The sequence below is a fragment of the Accipiter gentilis genome, chromosome 11 (assembly GCF_929443795.1).
Source record: "Accipiter gentilis chromosome 11, bAccGen1.1, whole genome shotgun sequence".
Lineage (NCBI taxonomy): Eukaryota > Metazoa > Chordata > Aves > Accipitriformes > Accipitridae > Astur > Astur gentilis.
In genome coordinates, this window is record NC_064890.1 from 10,026,584 (window position 1) to 10,050,522 (window position 23,939).

Genomic DNA, 23,939 nt, shown 5'->3' on the forward strand with positions numbered 1-23,939 from the left:
CGTAATGTGGGGTTTCCATAATAGGGATTCTTCATAGTAGGAGAAGATAATAGGGTTAGGTCAATCAGCTAGTGGTAGTTCCCCAGAACATTCTCTAAGTGTCCTACAATTTGAATTTCAGGAACTTGGTGAGCTAGAGTCTGTGTCTCTAAATTTAATAGCCTTTTAAGGATTTGTTTTGCTTGATCTTATCACTTTGCCCCTTGAAAAGATAAAGAGTTTTACCATTTACAACAGCCCATGTCAAGAATTTCCACGACTTAACTGTGTGTTGTGTGAAGTGGATTAAGATATTTTGGGGGAGATTTTAAAACTAGTTAAAGCGCTTCACACTATCGTTTCTTGGTGCTGTCAGAATTGCAATTCAAAGTTTTCTTGCATGTAATGCAATTTTAGGTAGAAACACACTCCTCCCAGCCCCTTTAGAGTATGCCCAGAATCCAGAACATTAGTGTAAAAATTGTATTTAAGGTTTATTTTCCATTTTGAATCTAGCCGTTAACTAGAAATTTCTTGTTCCCCATTTAAGCGTGTAATAATTGCAAAAACATTGAAAGTAGAAGTAGTTTGGTTTGTGTAACCTGAAAGAAATTTAAAACTTTGATTGATAGAGCAGCATTAAGCATGAGAAAATTCACTCTGAGTTGAAAAATGGTATTGGGGGCTTTGCTGCTGTTTGATTATTAATTATGTTTATGACATTTAGATGGAAGGGGGAGAACTGGAAATTCCTTTCTGATGTACAGAACCCAACCTAAACAGATTGTAGGTATAACTGGAAACATTTGATAAATAATGGTAACTAATTTGAAGTAATATTTAATCTAATGTACACTAAATATATTCCATACATTGCAGAACCACAGCAATCAAATACTTTTATCCGTGGTGGAACTCCATTGATTTTCATTAGGGTAAATTAAGAGGAAAATTGGGCCTCATCACTTACACTATTCTGGCACTGAATTCTGTGCAAGGAAGGTCTGTGGTTAGAAGAAATCCCTCCTTTATTTTGCTGCAATTAAAGTGCATTAGCAGAGCTGTGTGTATCTGTGTGTGAGTTACACAGACTGTTTAACTGCAGTCAGTGCTTTCACCCCTTGCTGAAATTCATCCAAACCATCCCTTGTGAATTAAAAGAAACAAGACCTATAGGAAGAGAAGGATGTAAATCCAAGCATGAATTTTACTCATCTGTTCTATTAATGTGAAAAGACAATTCCTCAAAGTGCTGGATTTCTGATCAAAGTGAAGGGTGGATCCCACTCTACAAAACCAGATTTTAACAGAAGGAGTGTTGATAGCTATGTCTGAAATTGAAAATATGAGGTCACTGATTTGTACCCATATAAGAAAACCTGGACACAGTCCATCTAAACCAGCTGCTATATAAAATAGAATGATCCACCTACAAGCAGAACTACCCCAAGGTCTATCTGCATCTTATTAATCACAGGACTTTGAAGAGTTGTAACACAGATAGACACAAGAGTTTCATACATGGTTTTCAAGCATAAAAAGACCTTTTTCTGTAGCAGGTCAAATGCATTTTCCATCATAAATCTGCCCCTGAAGTTCTGAAAACTCAAGTACTACTTATTCTATTTTACAATTTTGCATATGCAACTAAATTTCCAGCGAAGCTTCCTAACCCTACTGTGCATATTAACTAATTCACCTTAGTAAATAATTCGTGCAGGTTTATATTGTCAGCTCAGTAATTTAAAAAAAAATATTAAAAAAATCAAAGAAGGACTTGTTTATTTTCAGACCAAATCTACATCTGCTAGATTTTCCCCTGCATCACAGTATTTTAAGCTGTAGAGAGACACTCACTCTTGCAGCGTCTTATGCCAGTGAAAGCGTTCACACCCTCACTCACTGATGGGTGAACCACTGCAGGTTACCCTCAGTCTCACACTCTCAAATTTGACATCTAAATCCTTCATGGACCTACACCATAAGTCTCACCAAGAGTCAATGGTAACTCAGTTGTCAAATACCAAAGTCACACTTAAAAATAAAACCAGTGGGCTTTTTGAAAATTTCCCCTGATATGCCTAACAAACTTAGCACCTCATATTTATTAATTCTTTTAAATGAGCTCACTTGTTTTTGAAGTACATTGGTTTTATACCTGAAACCAAGATTTCTTTAAGAGTTAGAAAATACTTTAATACTCGTTCCCCTGAAAAAGGAATACACTTGCAGGAGGAAGGATTTTATTATTACAACTGCAACTCCAATACACATATTGACAGTGTTGTTACTTTTGACTCCTAATTGTCCATGGTATGTGAATTGTAAAGACACTGACTTGATTTTGGACTTTCAGGTTCAATTGTTAGGAATTTAGAATAAAGGACAGTGTTGTTAAGAGATGAATGAGAAAAAAAATGAACTGACCTCACTAGGCCAGCTTTTCAGAAAGGAATTTTCTAAAACATCATGGTATTTTAAGTAGTTTGTTGGTTAATAGTCCCCAGACATCTTGACAGGTTCTGACATTACCCAGACAGTTTTATTTTCACCTGAGAAGTTTGGTGGGGTTTTTTTGGTGTTTTTTTTTTTTTTTTCCAGAAATAATGGTTCTTTGGAAAAGGAACTGACTTTAAAAATAAATAAATAAACCTAAAACTTCTCAGGTTGTACTTGTGCAAAAAACAGCAAGTTGACATTTTGTCTTCACATTAAGTGTATCTATCTGAATTTCTTTCATTGTCATGTTTATGACAAAGTATAGTCATATCCCCTGAGCTAACTTCAAAGTAGCTTGCCTGCTTAGCCTGACGCAACACCGTACTCATTCAACATGCAGCTTCATCGAGGCACAGTTAGTGAGGAGCAAAATCAATTAATCTTTTCTGGCCTCTTAGCCAGTGTTGTTAGACACTACAAGTACATAAGCGAGTTTCAAGTTAGCTCAGGTGTGTCTATACTGCAGCATGGTCAATATTTTGAGCAAGCAGGTGTGTCTAGAGAGCAACAGTTCCTTTCCTGCTTTGATTTTGTTCTGGGAGAAAAAGTTGATGAATTGGAAGTCTGTATCTTGCTCTTTTGGGGAACAGCCAGTGAGTAAAAACTGTGTTCCATGCTATGCTTGGACCCAACGTGTGGCTAGGCCATGCAGAGGATAGGACGTGACTGTCTTCCTACCTCGTTCCTGCTTGGCCAAATGAAATACATTTGTGCCCTGGGAAAACAACTATCTGTGCTGTTAGTCATTGAAAAGGTGTTCATGCCTTTGTGATGCGATATTTAATGAGGCAAGGATGGTACTGTTTATAGATAAGGTAATCCTTGAAGTGACAACTACCCACAATTTCCCTTTCTTGATAACCAGTACCGGTTCTGCTCCTCGAAGACTACCTTTCCAGCAGTATCATACAAATAGTTGAGAACTGATGAACTGCTAACTAGATCTGATAACTGAGTTACTTAATGAATGGGATTTAGTTGGCTGTTTACCTGTGCTAGCTCAGACAGTGCAATTTAGAGTCATACAGTGCCACATTGAGCTAACCAGGCTCACCGAGCATATATTACCCAAGGTAGAGGGCTGAGTTAATATGCCTGCAGTGTTTCTGCTATTTGAGTTAGCATATTTAGAAACCACTCTCATTAGCTCAGTATTTTGCTGTATTTTTTTGCCACATTTTGGAAAACCTTGAGAGTTATAGGTGTTGTCCCTAACAGCTGAGGGCTCATTGGTACAACACATCACTTCCATTAGTTCTCCTGAGCATTCCTTATACCAGCACAAATGGGAAGTAGCAAAGATGTTACCTACTCAAATCTTAAGCCAGATAATTTTTCTCTTAGACAGATAACTGCTTAGTAAAACCAGATCCTGATCTCTTTTCACCATCATATATTTCTGCCCGATTCATCACACACACACAAAATGCTATAGGTAGCATTTATTCTCTGTGATTTTGTAACAATTTTGTACTTAAATACATGTGGAGTTCACGGTTAAATATGTGCCATAACCTTTCTCACAAAGTCAAATTCATAATATGGGATGTTACAATAATTTTACAAATACATGAAATCAAACTTTACAAGTCTTTGTTTAGCTCAGAGGTTAATATTTCTCATGTTTTATAAGAAAACAGCTGAGCAATAGGGATAATCTGGATTCACTTTCAGAGAAAAAAAGGACAAATAATGCAAATAATAAAGGGAAAACAGGTTGGCTTTAAAAATCTAAATGTTTTATGTCTTTGAAATATCATGTGACCCCTTCAATTATTCAAATCAGAAACACTTTAAGGGCTGTCATGTAGCTAAATAGCACTGACATTAATGAGCTAAAATCTTCTCTCAGTTTTACAGTATAAAAAACATATGCATCAGTATTCTGAAGTCAAAGGAATCCATGCTTATGCCGGTGCAACTGAAACAAAACATTGGTGCAACATTCCTCCTTCCAAGTATCTGGTTTTAATCAAACTATACTCATGGCCCTCAAGTTTTCTTTGCTGCAGTGGAAGGTAGGCAGGAGTGTTTCATTTAAAATGCTTGGTTTACATCATGAGTGCACTAAAAACTGTATATCTTGTCCTAGCTACTTCTAATTGACAAACTGTAATGAAAACATAGTTTCCTGAACTACGTTTCTGAACTACATGTTCTCTCAGAAACAAAGAGTTTACAGCAAAAACAAAAAGGTTCATTTTTTTTTCTCCTTCCAGTAGAGTTCGGTGAAACCAGGTGATTGGCAACTGTTATGATAAGGTAGATGAAGAGGATGAAAGCTAGGACTGATTGAACAGCTGTGAGAGGCTCTGTTCCAACTGTATTTTGATTACTGATAAGATAACCCTCCCTTTTCTCCCAGTGATTTATCTCATTCAAATTACAATAACACTGAATTGCCATCAACAACAAATGCTGTGTAGTTTCAAGTTTATCTGGCTCATAATGTAGCAAAAAAACAAAGGTGCTGATTACAAAAGTTTTCATGTTACATTTCTAAAAATGGATAAACAACTTATTGCACTATGTGACCTCATACACTTTATAAACCTGTGGATTTTTTTCATTTCAGATAAAACTGATCACTTTCTGATATTCCCAAGCAGTGTAATTCTAAAATTATGTGAAATCATAAGTTTTTTGGGGGGGAGGGTTGATAATTTTTCTGTGTCTTTTTTTCTTCTGCTCCTAATATGAAATCAAAGGCTAATTGTTAAAAATAGTTTGGAAATACTGGAACACTTTGGATTTACTAAAAGACTGATAGCCTGACCAGTTAAAGATGTAACAAAACAAAGGTTTTTGCAATTATTTTTTAAATTCTTTTTTTTCTTTTTTTCTCAGATGAAATATTAAACAATAGATAAATTAGCTGGCCTTTGTTTTAATTAATTACTTTGTAGTAGTTTCAAATATACCATAGACTGTTAGCAAGATTCTTATTTTTCCTTAGAGTGGGCTGCTGAACCATTCTTCTCACTAAGGGCTAGATCCTAAGGTCCCAGTGATGTCTGAGGTGTAGAGGAAAGAAAGTAGTTGAGGTATAAAGTAATGAAATCTGGGGGGGTGGGGGGGAGAAGTTATTCTTCAGGACGTTGGCCATGTTACTAAGCATTAGACTTGGGATGGGGTCAAGCTCACCTGATTTCTGACACCTGACACAGCACCCATCTGAGTTCATTCCTGTCAACTTTCATAATATATGGAAATACCCCACTGACATACCCCACTGTGTGCATGGCAGCTGTTGTCTCTTTCAGATGGGGAATGGACTCACAAGAAATCCGGTGCCTTTTTCCCTGCTTATATCCCTGGTTTTGCCAAATAAGCTCGGCTGGCTAACACCTTGCAGGAAGCTGCCTTGATTTCCTGCCAGTCCATGCCTTTTCCTTCACTGTTTGACAGGGGCAGACTTTACCATCTACACTCAGAGAAATAAAATGGGCAAGCTACAGGAGCAGTTGGAAGTTAAAATAGCCACTTTGTTCCATGCATGGTAGAATTAGTATCTTAGAATTCAGCAAATAATCACTCAAAGAGTAATGACTAATGTATACCCAGGATTATTTAGACAGATATACATGCTGATATACAGAACAGACACAATATGCATCTGTGTAAGCAACAAATGCATGTGCAAACATGTGGCCACCTGATACTCTGTAGCCAAAGTAAAAGCCTGGCGAGAGAAGAAGGAAATGTTCTAGCATGAAGTTGTGGGAGGCATTGCTCACAATTCAGCAAAATCCCTGTTTGATGGCATAATACACATTGACTCATCTTTTATCTACTGCTAGGCGATATGCAGCGAGATCTTATCGTTGCTGGCAAAGGAATGAAGGTTGAGAATTCTGTGCAACCTGCAACCCACTCATTTGATTCACAAGCATGTTATGACGAGCAGAACTGCCTGTATAATCCAGTCACTCTGCAGAGTCACCAGTAATAGGACAGGGCCAGATCCAAATCCTAGTGAGGAAACCGGGATTTTTCTAGAAACTGATTTTCCTAGAAATTGGCATGGCGCTTTGATCCTTATCAACAAAAATAATCTTGGCCGGCATGTTATTGTGAAGTTTATAACAGGAATGCAGGCCAAAGCTCACAAATTTTCTAACTTGTTACACAGACAAACTCCCTCTCACTGAAAAGATAGTTTGCCTGGTAGTAGATAAGTGAAAAATAAGATGGTTTTCTTTTGTTAATGTTCTCCTCTTGGCAAACTCCACTGAAGGAGCAGAGACATATAACAAGGTTTACAGTGGAATACCAACCATGGATAAAGCAAACCTCAGGATCTGCCTGACTGTATTCATCTTAGCTATAGCTGTGGTTTTCTGGCTTATTCTTTAATGAAAAGCGTGTCATAAAAATAAACCAAATCTGCGTTCCTTGTGCATGCATATCTCCATGGATTTCATTGCAGGAATTTGGCCCTCTGTGCACATACATACTATTAAGTTGTGATTCCATTAGCAAATTAAATAACCGTGTATTAAAAGGAAGGCAAGAGTTAGAGACTAGTTTTCTTCTGTAAATTTGCCAGCTTGGTCTGGCCAAGTGAATGTTCTGACACAAGTCAGGCTGGATCAACAGAAACATCAGTTAATAGAGGAAAGACCATGCAGAGTCTACAGAAAGGCACATTGAAAAAGGTCAAATACTTCAAGCCTGGACACTGGCAGAGAAAGGAGAGGAAGAGGGAGCAAGCGAGTCAGGACTGAATTAAAGGTAGTTGAAGTGAAGTGGTTAGTAGAAGAATCTGGCCCACAAACCTTGAGAAACTCAACCTCCAGCTGGTTTCAGCGATCGTCGCAAGTGAAAATTCATTATAATATGATGGTTTTTAAGATACGGTGCATTTCAGACCGTTAGTTTTGGTCACCTGCAACATTCTTCATAAATGTGGGAAGCAAGCACCAATAACAAAAGCAATGAAGTCTTCATTACCTTCAGAATATCACCACCCACTCTAAATATACCTCATAGAGGATTTTATAGACAATACTACAGTCATAATGTGCAGTGGTTAGTTTTATAGGGTTCATTCATTCCTGTTCAAAACAACAGGCGTGACTACAGCTGAGGATGTGTCAAAAGGAAATAAGAAAATGGTCTCTGAGCAATTACTGAAGAAATGGTACTTGGCTGCAACAGCTGATGGGAGTAATATTGCCATCTTTGCAATAAAAGTAACTGGACAAAGCATAGAGGAAGTAAAAAAATTACTTTAAGGACAGGCAACCATTACCTGTCTGCATAGGTCATAGATATGCCAACTTTTAATAAGAACAACAACAACAAAAAATGGAAAAGAATTAGGGTATGCGTAGTCAACAGTATTAATTCAATTGACTTACTGAAGGAATTCATAATTTTCATCTTGTCATTGCAGTGCAATCTTTGCTCTAAATCTTGGTTTATTTTAGCACTGATCAGCCATGTACCTTGCCAGCATGACTGATCAACATTTAACAGAATTGGTGGAAGTCAGTGCCCTTCTGGGAGCGTGCCCTGTCACTGGTGTTTCTGTCATTCTCTCAGCAACAGTCACTGGCTGGATACTGAAAAGACACTGGGTGGTAAACACTTTGAAACTAATGAATTTGAGGAAGTGGAATACTTAATTTGTATTGATTGTGCAAATGTCATTGCTTTGCTCTTCAACAGCCCTTTCCAGAATGTCATATGAAGCCATATTCATCACTGGAGGAATACATGTAAGTTAGAATAATCAGCAGAGGAACTGCAGAGATTATTTAGGTTTTCACCTCTTAGTTGTGATATAACTCAATCCTAACTAAATTAGTAGTGAATGAGAATCATCAGCACCTAAAGGACATTTTTCTCCTCAACCTATATTCTCAACCTGATTCCTGATAGGGAGGAACCTGATTTCACACGATTTGAAATACACTGCTTGGAATATGCTTAGGCCTAATCTGTTGGGCAACAGACCCTGGAAATCTGGTCATCTCCTGCAAAAATCAATAATGGGACAACACAACAGATACTGGATTAAAACCCAGGAGAACTGTCCTAATCTTAGAGAAAGCAACGGTATTTAGCTTTTAATTTGACTTTAAGTTACCTGTTCACAAAAAAAAACCCCAAAAACAAAACAGTGTTACCTTTAACATTGTTGCATACTCTAAGGAGTCACAGAAAGTTAAAAGAAAAAAAAAAAAAATTCCCTGCACAGCTACACCTGGTCCTTTTAAGTTTTACTGTTGAGACACATGAACAGTGAAGATGATGATGTAATTTACTCTTGGCCGTAATAAACCTTAGACTCCAATGTTATGATCTAACATTTGTCATGAATATTAGAAAAAAAAGAAAACATCAATCACCATCGGTGGATGTGAAGATTTAGAACTCAGCATTAGCAAAATCACATCAGGCTTGTTTTAAACCAAGTAGCTGTGTGCCTAACTGGACTTATTTCAATTTACATCAGTTTTACATTTGTGTAACATTGACTTCAGCAGACACTTGTCTTTATGCCGCAGTCACAAAGGGCAGAATCATACCTATGGGAGTTCAAACCAAGAAAGATGAAAAAATTACAAAGGTTTTTGACAGCTGTATTATAAGAAAAATGATCAGATACAGATGACAGCAAAGCATTTCTAGCCAAGAGAGTTCTAAGACAAGTTAAGCAATCAATCATCTGCATCACTCACTATTCAGCAAGTCGACATTCAACATCTGAATCAGTCATTACAATGTAAAGAGAATTAGTAAAGTCTCTAACAAAATGCAAATAAGTGAACTGGAGGACAATACAGTCAAATTCTAGAACTTGGCAGGAAGCCAGAAGAATTATTTTGACAAGACTGCTTGGGGTGATTTGATTTCTTCTTGTTACATTAAAAAAAAATAATAAAAAAATGAGAACTTAAGTCTTGAGCAGTACAAGTTTTAAAAAGTATTCTGTAATACAATACAAATGTATAGTTATATGTAGCCAGAAAAAAACCCGTAGAATAGGGAACAAAATATAGTGCATGCTCTGACACTTTGCTACACTGCTGTGCAAATTAACTCTTTTTGGTGCTGGTGAGATTTTTTCCAAATAAGTGCAAAGAATACTGGGGCAAAGCTAGCCTGAATGGCATGCAACTCTTAGTGTTATCCTTACCTTCCTTGAATATGTTGCCTACTAATTCTTGCCATTATAGAGTATCAGCCTGCTTCAAAATCTACCTGGTATAAGTGAATGTGAAAAATAGGTTTAACATCTGCGGGACTACTAAGCTGCAGGTGCTGAAATTCTTTAAAATAAGTACTACTATTATGTAGGTCCAAAAAAGCCCCACCTAACATCTTACTTGTTCTGGTTGAAATAAAAGAAGGCGGGGGGGAAAGAAGGAAAACGAGTTTAAAAAGAAAATTAAGCAGAAGCTTCTGTTAAAACAGCAGTTTGACCTTGATCAGCAGCATAGGGGATGCTACCTTACACACTCGCTCATCAATTGGAGGAATGGTGGAAAATGGGAGCGTTCTTACTGAAAATCAGAAAGTCATAGCAGGTAGCTGCACTGTTAGGCATATCCTAGACATCTAGGCATTCGGCAGCTGTTTTGAGAGGAGCGACCCTTGTCCTTGCCTTGCACATACGGCAGACCTAACCCAGACATCGGATGCCTGAGGGTCTGGCCATGCCCTCTACCCGTCAGCCCCTGGATCCCGATGTATTCAGTCCCTTTCGCATCTGTCCTCATGGGTGCTGTGTGCGGAGCTGCACTGGCGCCGATGGAACTGCTGCTGCTCCTAAAACTGCGTGTTTGCCTCCGCACATCACAAGGCTGGGACTTGAACCGCGTAGGATTTGTCATCACAGGGAAAGTTTCTTGTCGATGACTTACTAGCGCAGACGTGACTTGAAATGATAGAGATGGTTTGGCTTTGGTCCTTATATGAATGTAGATAGACAGGAATAAAGAAAGAGCGTTTTCATGAAAGTTTATACTAATGTGGTCTCTATTATCTTATGGAAAAAATATTTTTAAGCGGTTTCAGGAAAATGCGTATGCCTTTGTTACTGTTTGTAAACAGCTAAGAGGATTCTGTAGATCCTTGTACTTAAAAAAATCCTGTCCTTGGCAAGTGCAATGGCTCTGTGAGGAGCATGCGAACTAGAAAATTATTCTTGAGTTTAAACAGAAGCAAAATTACCTTCTCTAGTTTTCTTTTTGTGATGGATAAATACACAGTTCCAAGGAAGGGAACAACACACTGCCTGTGTCAGTAAGCTGGGAAGATAATACTACATGTAAGAATAGATTGTACATGTTATTTTATCTTGTCAACTAGTCATTCTTATCGCCTTTCTTATAACTTACAGATCTGTATGAAATAGTTCTGTATGCTGAAAGTAGGAGATTTTGTGTTTAGATGTGTTTTTTATCAGCTGGTCATCCTTAGGTTTATCCTTGTAAATCTCATTGATTGAGCAAAATTGAACTTTGTCTAACAGTTGATGAGTTACATGGATAGAATTTTACTACTTAAAACCTCATACAGGCTTTTAATTGATTTCACTGGTGTTTTGACCTTTGTTTATATAGAGCTGAATCTCACAAGCAGTTTGGGTTTCGGTACTTGAAAGAAAAACATTCATGGGCCCAGGTACATAATACTTTCACTGGTTTCTACTCCATAAGTATGCATTTCTAAAATGAAATCAGTACAAGTCAAAATATGCATCTGTATTTTATCAAACATATTAACAACAAAGGTATTACCTTTATCTTACAGAAATGTTGGAATCCAACAATATAATCAATTTCAACGGACTAGCTAATAGCTCCAGCTATCATACTTTTCTCTTGGATGAAGAACGCAGTCGGCTGTATGTTGGAGCAAAGGATCACATATTTTCTTTCAACCTGGTTAATATCAAGGAATATCAAAAGGTACTTTCATTCATGTTTTGTACAATGTAAATATATACTTTTCATGTTGCAGAATTGTTATTACTCAGACTATGTTGGGCACTGTATGAATTATGTCGTCAGTGTTTGGGTGTCAGGAATACTATTACAACAAAAACATCTGCTGACTTTATGACGAGAAATTTATAATAAGCCTATAACCTATAACTGTATAATCTACAATACTTTTTTTTCAAACTATGAGAAAGTAAATAAGTGGATAATCCAGCTATTTCCAAAACAAGACATACTTTCATGTTTACTGCTAAAAAACCCAAACAACTGTTATAACAGTTTGCACAAAAAGGCCTTATTACTCTACATTTGCTTGCAGATAAAAAGAAGCTGTTTGGGAATCTAAGTATTGATTTCTCTTCTTTAACCCAGCACTTGTAGGCACTCTGCTTCTGCTGCTTTCAAACCAAAACAGATTTAGTATTAATAAAAGAGGAATAGGTCCATAAAATCTTGCCATCCTTGTTGGGGAGTATAATTTTCCAGTAAAAGTTGGCGACAAATTAGAAGCTGACAAACAGTTCAGTGATGTTCTTTTGTTGAGGTCTAAATAAATAATTTCATTTTTCATACATTTTAATAAGACAAAATGCTAAGAAGGTAAACAGTGAAATGGAAGTTTGATATGTTATATTATTTTGATGCCTCATTTTAAAATCCAGGGAGTATTCTTTTATGAGAGATATATTGCTTCAGTACCCAGGGATTTTTTTTTTTCTTGGTGTTCCTGACCTTTTGCCCGTTTGACTATTAGCTTCCTAAGATGATAGCAATAAATACCTTGTGTTTTCTGTTCAGAGGGAAGACAGGCTATTCATTTGTATTCTCTAAGGAAAAAGGATAAAAGGAAAACTGGGTATTTTCTTTTCTATTCTCTTTAGAGCAGCTATAAAGGAAACTAGCTATTTATTTGAATTCTCTGAGGGATTGATAGCTTAATGTGCAAAACATCTGGAATAATTAAAGGAAAGAAGGTGTTTCCATTGCAGAAAACAGCTCTGTAGAATGGGAGGAATTGTATCTTACATACTTATGTATTCAGATACCTTTAGAATACTATTTGAAATTGCATACAAATATTAATATATTAAATAAGAAATTGCTGTCGGCAACGTTGGCAACAGACTTAAGGAACAGATTTACAATTTAGACTTTAGAATTAAGAATAGACAAAAGGCTTAAAGAATTTTGGGATCTGCTTATTAAAGACGCGAGGGGCACAGAAGAAACTTCAATCAAACTTACAATGCAGCCAGTGCTCCACTTGAGATCAAACTTCACCAGTTGTTGCTTCCACCATGTAAAAAAGCACTAAGGTTTCTGTCTAAATACTGATAGCAACATAGGACTCCAAAGGAGCACAACTCAAAAAGCCAAACTTTCCAGTCTACTAAAAGCAGTTCAATTTAGCTAACTTATAAACCAAATTAGAGGAAAATATTGTGCTGTGAGAATAAGGAAAAAGAACATCTAGGCATTCATTTTATGGCTTTGAATACTGGTTTGAATAATAGAGAAAACTCTGCCCAAAAATTGAACTGAATTTGAACTGGTCCTTTTGGGAGATCTCGGAAGTTTGGTTAATGTTTTTCAACCTAGTAAATTCAAATTTTCACATGTCTCTGCACATTTTAAGCTGAGAATAGAAACAGGAAGTAGCAGGAATCCTTTGAGAGAGAATGTGCTCATAAAATTTTCAGCTTTATTTTATAGACTTAAGATGTTCGATTGCTGTTTGGATTTCAGTTTGGATTTCATTAAGTTTTAAGAAAATTTTGAATTTAAAAATGTGGTTGCAAAGTGTATTTTCAAATGTCATATATAACATCTCCTTCAACCTCTTCTGTCATCCATATTCATGTTTTTTTCTTTTCTTTTTGAATACTTAGCCTTTTCCTTTATTTAATGAACTATATTGAACACCAAGGCTGTAGTCCAGACTTATGGCCATTCATATTGCATTATCTGAGGCTCCCAAATGAATAGCCTGGCATTTTATGGGAAGATCATGTTTTATTCTATATGTAATTCCTAAAAGCTTTTCAAAAAAACATGAATAATTGACTGTGAGTGTCTCTGGATTTTCTCTGTATGAGGTGAGATCCATTTTCTGCTAAGCAAACACTACAGTAAACCTAGGTTTAGGTTTACTTGTGTTAGGGTAGCTCTATAGGAACAGCATAAACATTTCTATTTTGATGGTGTGATATTTTTCAAATACCATGGCTTCCTTTTTATTATTTAATTAACTAAACTTAGTAAAAGAATGAACTAGTAGATACACTGAAGAGGCAAACACCTAATTTCTGATGCTGTAACTCTAACTTGAGATCACATTTCACATAGATCCGATTTATTGTTAGTAAGTATCTGCAATTTTTTTTGCTCTCAGTCTCCATTCCGTTACATCAGATTTAAAACAGTGAAAGAACACTCACTTAATGGAGAGTCAGCCCTCTTATGGTTAGCATACAAGACTCACTGCTAAGATTCACGATACAGACTATATTCAATATTGTTTTTACTGTGATTCCTATTCTCTCTATTTTGCTCCTATCATTTCATTTCTTTGTCGTCAAATTTTATGGAAGAAAAGGAAATAAGGAAAAGAATGGGGAAAAGAGAAACTGGGTAAAAAGACTCTGTAGCATTTGGTCTGCAATTTGTGATTATTGAAGCATGAAATAACACAACGTGATTTTTGTTCTCTGTCTTTAGATTGTTTGGCCTGTATCTCATTCCCGAAGGGATGAGTGCAAGTGGGCTGGAAAAGATATTCTGGTAAGTACAAATCTTTTTAGCATTTCTTTTTCTTTTATAAAACATTGTGAATATTTTATTATGTCTTATTGTGTTAATTCTTAAAGTATTTTTCCTCCTCTCTAAGGTCACACATCTGATCATAACTTCAGTCTTGAGTTATCTCAGCCTTCTTATTCAAAATAATGAAATCTCATCTTCATGACCAAGGGTTTAAATTTATAAATGGAATACATGCAAATTAAATAGAATTTATTTAAAAACAAAACAAAACAAAAAAAAAAAAAAAGAAAGAGAAGGGAGGAGAGACATCAGAATGAGAAATATTAACCCTTGTATACTTGTCTTGTGATCTCAGGGTACATATTATTTTGACCTATTTTTGCTCTGCTCCAGGTCCCAGTCCTACAGTGAGTTCCGAGAAGTGTTCTCTCTTTGTGGCATCTCACTGGAGTCAGTGGGTTTCCCTGAGCTCTTTCCTGCATGGAGTTCATAGCAAGATTGAGGTCAAAGTGGTTTTAACATTCTGCATCAGTTTTGGTGCCTCAGGAAAACACTGTTAAACTAGGCATAATTTTCTGTACATTTTCCCTCGTTCTTGCGTACATCTTATTGCCTGTATTTATGAGGTAGGACAGACATAGCCACTAGCCCCCAGATAATAATCATTCCACACTGATAATAACTGTCTTCTTTATAAGAACAACATTGGAAATGGGAAGACAAGGCTGAAGAAGGGAAAAAAAGATAAAAAATACATGCATGCAACAAGCCAAATAAATACTTGCATAGCATAGCCAAATGGGAAATCATTGTGGTTGCCAAGGTATAACTGAGAGTGGAACTTGGCCCCGTGTGTATATGCTATTGGCCTGATTTTCAGAGATGATTCCGTAAAATATTCATAATGCCAACCATATGCCTCCAGAGAGCTCCATTTGAATAATTTCCTAGGTCATAATAAAAATAGTTTCATCAGTCCTTACTTAGGCCATAGAGGACAGTTGTCTTCATAAAAAGGCGTTTGGGAGCAGTAGAGGTGGATTAGGTAGAAACTAAGAAATATGGGCTAAGCTATATATGTGAAGGGACAGCTAAAGTGCCAGACACTTGGCCTATCTCATTACATAGAAATAATACATTTAAATTAATCCTTCTTCATGTTCACAAGTAGTTTTCAGGAGTACATTGCAAGGTGAGGACTAGAATATCTAATATTGAAGGTTAAAAAAAATAAGGCTAGTGTTAAATGTCTGAGCAAATTAACTAACCTTGCAGCTTGATCTTATGCTAAGTATTATGATATTACATTAAGTAGATTTTTTTATAGCTAGGTTTGAAGCCTAGAATATTAATAAAAGACTCAGCGCTTAGAATGAAAGTATACTCTTTTATTTTTTAATAATTATTTTTAGAAATTCACAATAGTAAGAAAGAGGATGTTTTATACGTTGCACCGGGCTGATTCCAATCTCTTCATTGTAAACAGAGACACTATTATTCTGGAGTGAGCTGGGAAATCAGGAGCCCATCCTCCGATTATTTGTGCTGTAACTATTTTATTCACCCTGATTTTTATGATATTAAGGTAGCTACGCCTGCTGATCACGAGTAAAAGGTGAAGCCAATACCACACCCCAATGCTGTGTGTGACCCTGGTGCATTAGCTGCCTGCTGTGATCCTGCGCATTAGAAGCAGCACTCCCATGAGTTGGTTGCAAAGAATAAGGCAGAACAAGAGGACAGAGCTCACGACACACTGCAGCCCAAACTGAGGAAAACAGTAGTACAGCACAATGTTGCTAGAATCAGATAATTTGTTTTCATAAACATTTTTCACATATATGGGTCGTTGGGGTTTTGCTTTCTTTTTTTAATTTTTAGTCTTCTCTAAAAGTGTAGGTGAAAAAAAAACCAAAACCAACAACCAAAAAGCAAATGCATAGGTTGTATGTAATGCGGGTCCAGTTTTGGCAGGCAGCTAAAAAGACGGAATATATGTCTTGGTGTGTTCATGTCATCTTCTTTAAATATTTACAGCTATCTGTTCTTGCCATAAAACAGTGCATTACAAAGCATTTAATGTAACTGCTTTAACTGTAATTACAGATCAAGATTACAGATCGTTTAAGAAACTTATTATTCCTCCTTCATTTATTCCTTAAAGTCATTGTCAGTACCTTGGGAGTGTGAAATGTAAAGGCCATAAAAATAACTCAACAGACTCTCATTAGAGGGAACAAGAAAAATAGAGGACAAATAAAGTGGCATATAAAACATGCTTGATTTAATACTGCTTTCAGCATGTACCACTGCTCAGATATTAGATACTCTTCATTTGTGATGGCTCAGAACTTTCTACATGACAGTCTATACTTCTACGTCGAGGTCTTTTTAAAAAACTTTTTTTAATTATTGATCTCCAGGGGAAGTCAGTGCTGAAAATGCAAGTCCCCACTAATAGGCCAGGTGCACTGCAGCAGCTGCAGCACAAGTATAACCCCGGCTCTGCCCCACTGCTAACCTCAGCTATGACCTCCGAGATTTCCTCTCATAATTATAAGAGGTAATTTACTGTCGTTTTCACTCCTTCAGAGGGATTCCTTATACTGACGCTGTCAGTCATGCCAATCTAGGCACAGCAGGTTTGTAGCTCAGGACAGTCCACGCGGGATTTGAGGAGAGCGGCCGACTTGGGCTCTTCCCGCTCTCCTGATATATCCCTTTGTTCCTTGAGCAGTCGTTTTCATTTCTGTTTCTTAAAGGGCTTAGTATATGTTAATTAGTTAAGCTTTGCTCACTGTATGGGTAGATAAACCTTTTAAAGTATGCTTTGGGTCTGTTTTTTAGACGGGTAAGCTGAGAAGAGAGGCTGAAAGACTCCCCCCAGCTATGCAGTACTTACTTACAGCAGGACTTCTCCGATAGAAGCTAACTAACAACCGCTACACTTTCCCACAAAATACAGATTTTTCCAATAAAATCATAATTACTGTCCCATGTTAAGTACTTAGTATTACAATATATATATTTCCATTTCCTTGGTATAGAGTATCTCAAGCACCAAAGTAACATTGTTCATGAAAAATTAAAGACTATGAATAACAAATAAAATATTTGCTTACGTAATTCAACTAAATGAGCAATTCTGTGAGGATTTCTTGCTATTCTGGACTTCAGTCTCTCATTTGATATATTCTGGTTGCTGTAAGTCCCGTGAATATTTCTCACGATTCCTGACCAGACCTTGGTAATGATCAAAGAAGACAAAGTCTCTACAGAATACTTCTCGGCTTTTATACTGAACTTACAGTACAGACATGCTGCTAGTCATATCCCTCACTAGTGAGCCTCAGTGTTTTGATTTTAAGATCTCACAGGCACCTGGGACCCAGCAGAAACACATGGCAACCTCTGCATTACATATGGGTTAAATAATAGGTAACTGGGAAAAAAAAAAAAAAAAAAAAAAAAAAAAAAGTGGCTCCAGTTCCACTCTGACATTCCTGGGATGTCATAAACCAGCAAAGCAAAGCTTGGGTGATTTACAAAAGTTACTAGAAACACTAGTTAGTTTTGCAGGTAGGGATAGGGTAGGAATAGCTTCTTGACTGGAAAGCCCATCTAGTCCTTAAACTATTAATTTGCTATTGTTTTAAAAGTTTTGGCTGCTGTTTAGTCGATACATCTCTGCACTAGATTTGGCTGAGGCACCGTAGCAATAGTTCACATGGTACACAATTAATCAGAGAAATCCCTATTAAAGGGTATGATAGATTTTCACAACTTGAAAGCTTTAAAGATGTGTTTTTGAAGGGCACCTTAGGATGTTATTTTCAAGTGTGATTTGACTATCTAATTTATTTAGCCACTTTTAAAGATCCCAGCTCAAATTAAATTGTTGAAATGGTCCCTTCTGGCCTTGACATGTATAAATCTTTAAAATTTCAGTGGGTACTTTAACAAAGTCACATAGGACAAGCTACATGATGACAGATACTTATACACAGTTTGCATGCTGTATGAAAATGGCTTCTCCCTGGATATTTCTGGTGAGAAATAAATGTTGATATACAAATAGATACAAAGAGTACCAATTGCTTTTACTTGATACCAGCAAGCTCCTACATATTGCTCTGTCAAATGAACAAAGAGGTCCCTACAGAGAATTACACTTTTGTGTCATTTCCCTTAACAGCTAAAGTGTATCAGCACAATTGTGTGTGTATTAGCACTGACTGTATTATAATTTATAGGAGATGGACACCTACTTGGGCTATCTAATTGCCATTAAATTTTACCTAGTTATTAACTCTTACCTGAATTCAACTGTGATTGACATTATTATACTCAGTAGTTCTCTTGGTGGTAATTCGGAATCACTTTAGATCTGAAACCTATTCCCAGTGAAGAAGAAGTAAGACTCTTTACACTACAGATGGTATAGCTATATCCTGTGCATGCTTCTTTGCATTTAAGTGAGGCCGACAATTATTGAGTTTATGGTTCATGCAGGTAGACTCACAGGGCTGTAATTTAATTCACCATCTCATTTGTTATGATAATACTTAATATAATCCAAAATGTTCATATGCCATCTCAGTTTATGCTTCCATTAAAGTTTTCCAGCCCCTCCCTAAATCATAGGAAGATTAGCAGTTCCATAGGCTTATAGGTCTATCAGAGTGCAATGATTTGGAAAGAAAGAAGAAAAAGAAAGAAAAGTAAAAGTGGTGTAGAAATTAGCAAGTGTCCCTCAGCCATATCTGGTGATACTTTGGAAAAACAAAGTTGTCAATCAATAACCACTATTCCCTTTAACTCATTTTATTACTGTTGTTGCCTTAGGGAAAGTAGAAGAACATGGAGGCAGAAAGTAAAAGTAATTCTTTTCATCTGTTATTGTAAACAAAGATCTGAAGAGGGAATCTGAAAATTAAATATACAATGCTGGCTGGATCTAGAAAGCCTGCTTCTAAATTCATCTGACAGGCACAATTTTTCCGGTCAAATTACCTCTGGCCCTTTGGGTGTGCCAAAAAGAAGTTCATCCCTTTCTGTCAGGGTTCTTCCTTTGGAGGACATCTACAGCCAGTTTTCCAGCTTTTCTACCACCAACCCTCACCGCCATCCCCATTTCCTTTCTGGCTCCTTGGCTCCAGCACACCACTGAAACCCTTTAACAGAGCCTAAAGACCCAGGACCCCCATCCAGCCTGGGGAAAAGGGAAAGGTGAATGTCTCCTGGGAGTAGAAAGGGGTAAAGTGAGCAAAAATCCAAAGCAACGGACTGCCAGTGAGATTAGGGACAGAATTTACTCTCAGTATTACCTACTACAAGGAGAAATGTGACTTTTGAGCCATTTGTAAGACAAATAATGCCACTGCATATCCCTTTCAGCTCTATCAAATGTTCCAGTTAGTATGCTGGGTTTATTAACTTGAGGGCTGCTCACTCCTTAATCTTGTCCGTGATCTTTAACGTGGGCATGATTGCCTGCCAAAGCATTTCTTACCATTTGGGAGACGAGGGAGTGAGATATTTTGTGAAGTAGTGTGCTGTTTTAATATTGCTGCTGCGTAAAACTGCTTTGCATAGACTACGGACAAAAGAGAAAGACAGATGGGGGAAAAAAATAAAACAAACCTACAAGCCTTTCTGAAATGAGCTTGGTAAAAAAGTAAAGTAGACTGGAGTCTTTCAAAGTCCTGTGGAGCTCTCTAACAGAATTTCCCCCCCGGGAAATTCTGGTTGCGCCAGCTCCAGTTCTTGGATGGACCCCCACAGCAGACCCACCAGCATAAAACCTCATTTATGGCCCTTAGTTCAGATATTGATCCTACAGCTTGTGTTCATTTAGGCATTTGCATATATTTCTTTATATGAATTGACCAAGGCAAATCAGTTACCGTAAGGTAATAACTTATGTACTTATACAGAGGAAGAATTAAGTTGGCAGTTGTTCAGATTTTCATATTTTACTCACGTATCATGGGAAGTCATTTAAGTCTTTCAGTATGGGGAACAAATTGATACAGATCGAGGAGAAAGCTAATTTTCCAATTTTGGGCTTATTTTTCTGTTTATAGGTGTGACTATAGAAATTTGCTTCTGAAGGAAACTTAATATTCAGCAGATTTAATGCAGTCTTGCAGAAACATTTTCTTTGTTGTTTTTGAAATACAAAGTCACAGAGTTAATAAAGAGGAAGCAAAGGAGAAGTGATGGAAAAATAATTTCCAAAATTATGGGGTTTAATTTTCTATCAATAGGTGTTCCTTAATGAGCCCTAGTTTGGCCTTGGCAAAGTCTGAGAATTACTTTTATTTAGGGCTGAGTTACCAGCTATTGCTATTTCAAAATGATATTGGGTAATTCCTTTTTATGATTTATTGCATCCCAAGATGGACAGAGTGAATTTATTCTTCGTACATGTCTTTCCAGAGAAACACATTAACTGGGTGACTAGTAACAATGATCGATATGTTTAGTTCCTGTTTCCTTTCAGGGCTTCAGTCTGAAGCTCATGAAGTCAGAGAAGAGCCTTTCCTTTGGTGCCAGTTACATCTTTTTTTCTTTTTCTTTTTTTTTTTTCTCTTTCTGAATTTGCTTCACATTCTTTCTATTTTAGCAAATAGACGGGTTTTTGGGGGGGAGGGAGGGATAGTTTGGTTTTAGGTTTTGGGATTTTCTGTTGCTTTAATAAAAGAAAGGCTAGTTTAAAAATTAAGGATAGGTCTGCTCTGAACGATCACATATCACAGTTCCTCTGTACTCAAGATGTGGTCACTATGGCACTATTAAATTAGTCCACAACTGATGTTTTTTCTGTAGCCCTGTTACTTACATACACCAAAAATAGGTCTACAAAACTCCTACCAGCTTCACACAAGTCTAAAACATTGTCTTTTTTCTTTTGTAATAAGTAAAAGAACTAAAGGGAAAGTTTTTAAAATAACCTAGGAAGTAATATGCAATTATTTCCTATGTTGAAGCTAATGCTTTGTTTAGTTACATCTTCATGTCAATAGATGATCTTCAAAAAAGCTTTTTCAGTGTAGAAAAAGTGTTGTGTTCTGAAAATGGTGGAACAGAAAAAGTAAGAACAGTAAATAACGTGAGAATCCATATCTCTCTTGCTTTTGTTTTTTTTTTTTGTTTTTTTTTTCTTTTTCTTTTTTTTTGACTGAGTGATGTGATCTCATTGGATCAAATAATCTATTGATCTCTTTTTCTGTTGCGTAATTCCTTCCTGATTAACATCTTCCAAAACTTTAAGTTACTATACATATATCATGAATATAAAAATGAAAAAAAACCAAACAAACAAAAAAACCCAACCCTAAAAAACCAAACTAACAATAAAAAAAACCCCAAACCGCTCAGCAAACTCAACAATTTCACTTTGGTGCTAAATTTTTACTGAGTGGGAATTTTAAGCTTCTGTCACTTAAGTTTTCTCTGTTCAGCATCTCTCTCTGGTGTCAAAATAGTTTAACATCCACACACAAATTTCTGGATTCCCACAGTAAGGCACATATAACTTCATAGTCAAGTTTACAGAGTACATTTATTTACAGGCACACATATTGCTAAGCAACTGTCCCTTATAGATGCAACAGTCTTTTGCTTCCTTTCAACACTTCACGGTGTTACGTTCACTTTCAACACAGAAGTTTTGAGTATATTTATCTTAGGTGGCTGTGAGTGGAAGTCATTACAGGATATGCCTATAGTATGCTGAATAAAAGCAAGCTGACTGATACGGAGTCTAAGTGCTTTGTGCACCTCTAACAGGCTTGACAACCTGTTTGTCTGAAATACTCCACCCAATTAGCAGGTGTTGATCCTATTCGGAAAGGCGGGGTGTAATCTGATTTCTCCAGGAGACAGGTGATTACCCCACCCAGACAGAAGAGATAGATGAGAGAGACTTTAGATCTAGACTGTGGTTGCAACTTAAATTGCTGCTGGGCTTGGTGAGACTGCTTGAGCTGAAACCAAACAGTATTGTTCATTTCTTTGCTAATAAAGCTATGCCCAAAATGTGGGACAAGTTTACTCTGCAGAGCAAAACCAATTTTGTTTTAAAGTTATGGTCAGAAAAGAACTGGCATCTGCTTGACCTCAAGGCTTCCCAGTGTTTTGAGTTATTCCTGAAATACTCTTCTGTTCCTTAAATAAATTCATTCTGTGCTGTAGGAAGTGCATACTACTGAAAAAACTTAACAATTCAAAATAAAGGAAGCTTGCTAACAGTCATGGAAAGGTTTAATGTACAACAATCATGCTGTGGCTGCAAAATCCTGAAAACCCACTTGTTTGCTGGACTGCATCCATAAAAGACTTTGTTTTGTCTTGTTAACCAGATGTACAAAAATAATAGATGGTCATTAAATCAGGTATTTAGTGCTGCAGCCTTTTCTTGGCATCCCTCTAGCTGTTCACAGGTCCAGAACAATTGTTGTCTGCATCTGCTGAACGAAGATTTAAGGACTGAAAACATGTCTTGTAATTTGAACATACTGAATGCAGAAAAAATTGGAGAAATTGTACTTCCTAGGATCGCTAGGTCAGATGGTCTAGTGCTAACGACAAAGATTTGAAGGCCTGATGTGTTTAGTCTGTGCAGTTTAGAGGCACCTTTAAAGCATGGCTTCTAATGTTGTCTTCTAACAGATTCTGGCTTAAGACTGTTTTCGGGACAGACCCTAGGGAGTATCCCACCTGGCTTAGCTACCTCCATGTGTAGCCTTAGTGGTAAACTATGGGCCAAATGACCACGTCCCAGTAGTGACTACCAGATTTTCAAGTAAGTAGGTAGACAGGCAGGGAGACATTTTGTGTTTCACCCTCACTAATGCAGAGGAGGAACCAGAGGAGCTTTCCATCTGCTGTGCAAGTGTGCTGACAATACAACTGTTTGCTAATATGGCATGAGGTTTTGTGTCTTGAAGGAATCAGGATATATCTGCTTTTTTTCAGTGGTTTTTTTTTATCATATGGTTTGTTAGTTGGCTTCTTTTTTCTTGTCTTGATGCTTTAATGGTTTAAATTCATGCAGATGTCCTGCAACTTGAGTAAATTATACATTTAAAATATTCTCATGAACTCTTGTCGTATCAAAAAATCAGACAGATAACAGGCGTAACTTAATTGGAAAGATAACTGGAAGTACTGTAAGCTGTACTAGGCAACCAAAAATGTCTTATCAACCCTCATCAGCACCTTCAGTCTGAAATTTCTCAGGGCACATCTTGACAGCAGAGGAAAATCTAGATGTGGAATTAATCAATGGTTCCTCCGCAATGTTGGCAGTGCTCACCATGCCTAAGAGTAGTGTCATTCCTGACAGCTCCAGAGGGGTCAAGTCCTCCAGATCACGATCCAATGTAATGGCCACTGAATCTAGGGATCTGTCAGCTTTTTTCAAAACTCTGAGGTGGGAAGACAAGTACAATTAGAATTCAGTCCACGAAATAACACACAATTATAAAAGAGACTAGGTATTTTTACCGAGACATATTCTGGGTTTATATTGGATTTGTGTGTGTGTGTGTGATGCCATACACACTTCTTATAAGGCTTTGACTAATGGGGATATAATCCCCAAGAACTAAGTTAATAGAAATCCCTTTCTGTAACACAGACCCTGATATTTCAGCTGCTCAACTTACTTCACTCGGCACCGCAGACTGGCTCTTTTTCGGAGGATAGGACTATAACATTGATCCTGCTAATTGC

At 37.0% G+C, this 23,939-nt stretch overlaps 1 protein-coding gene across 3 annotated transcripts in view; it reads left to right on the forward strand.

Annotated features, from left to right (window-relative positions):
- Nucleotides 1-23,939, forward strand: part of SEMA3A (semaphorin 3A) — a 341,628-nt gene that overhangs the window by 208,792 nt on the left and 108,897 nt on the right. For all 3 annotated transcript variants that reach the window (XM_049814320.1, XM_049814321.1, XM_049814322.1), the window contains exons 3-4: nt 11,245-11,402; nt 14,154-14,216. In XM_049814320.1, the coding sequence (XP_049670277.1) occupies nt 11,245-11,402; nt 14,154-14,216 (221 nt within the window). The remainder of the gene's footprint in view (nt 1-11,244; nt 11,403-14,153; nt 14,217-23,939) is intronic.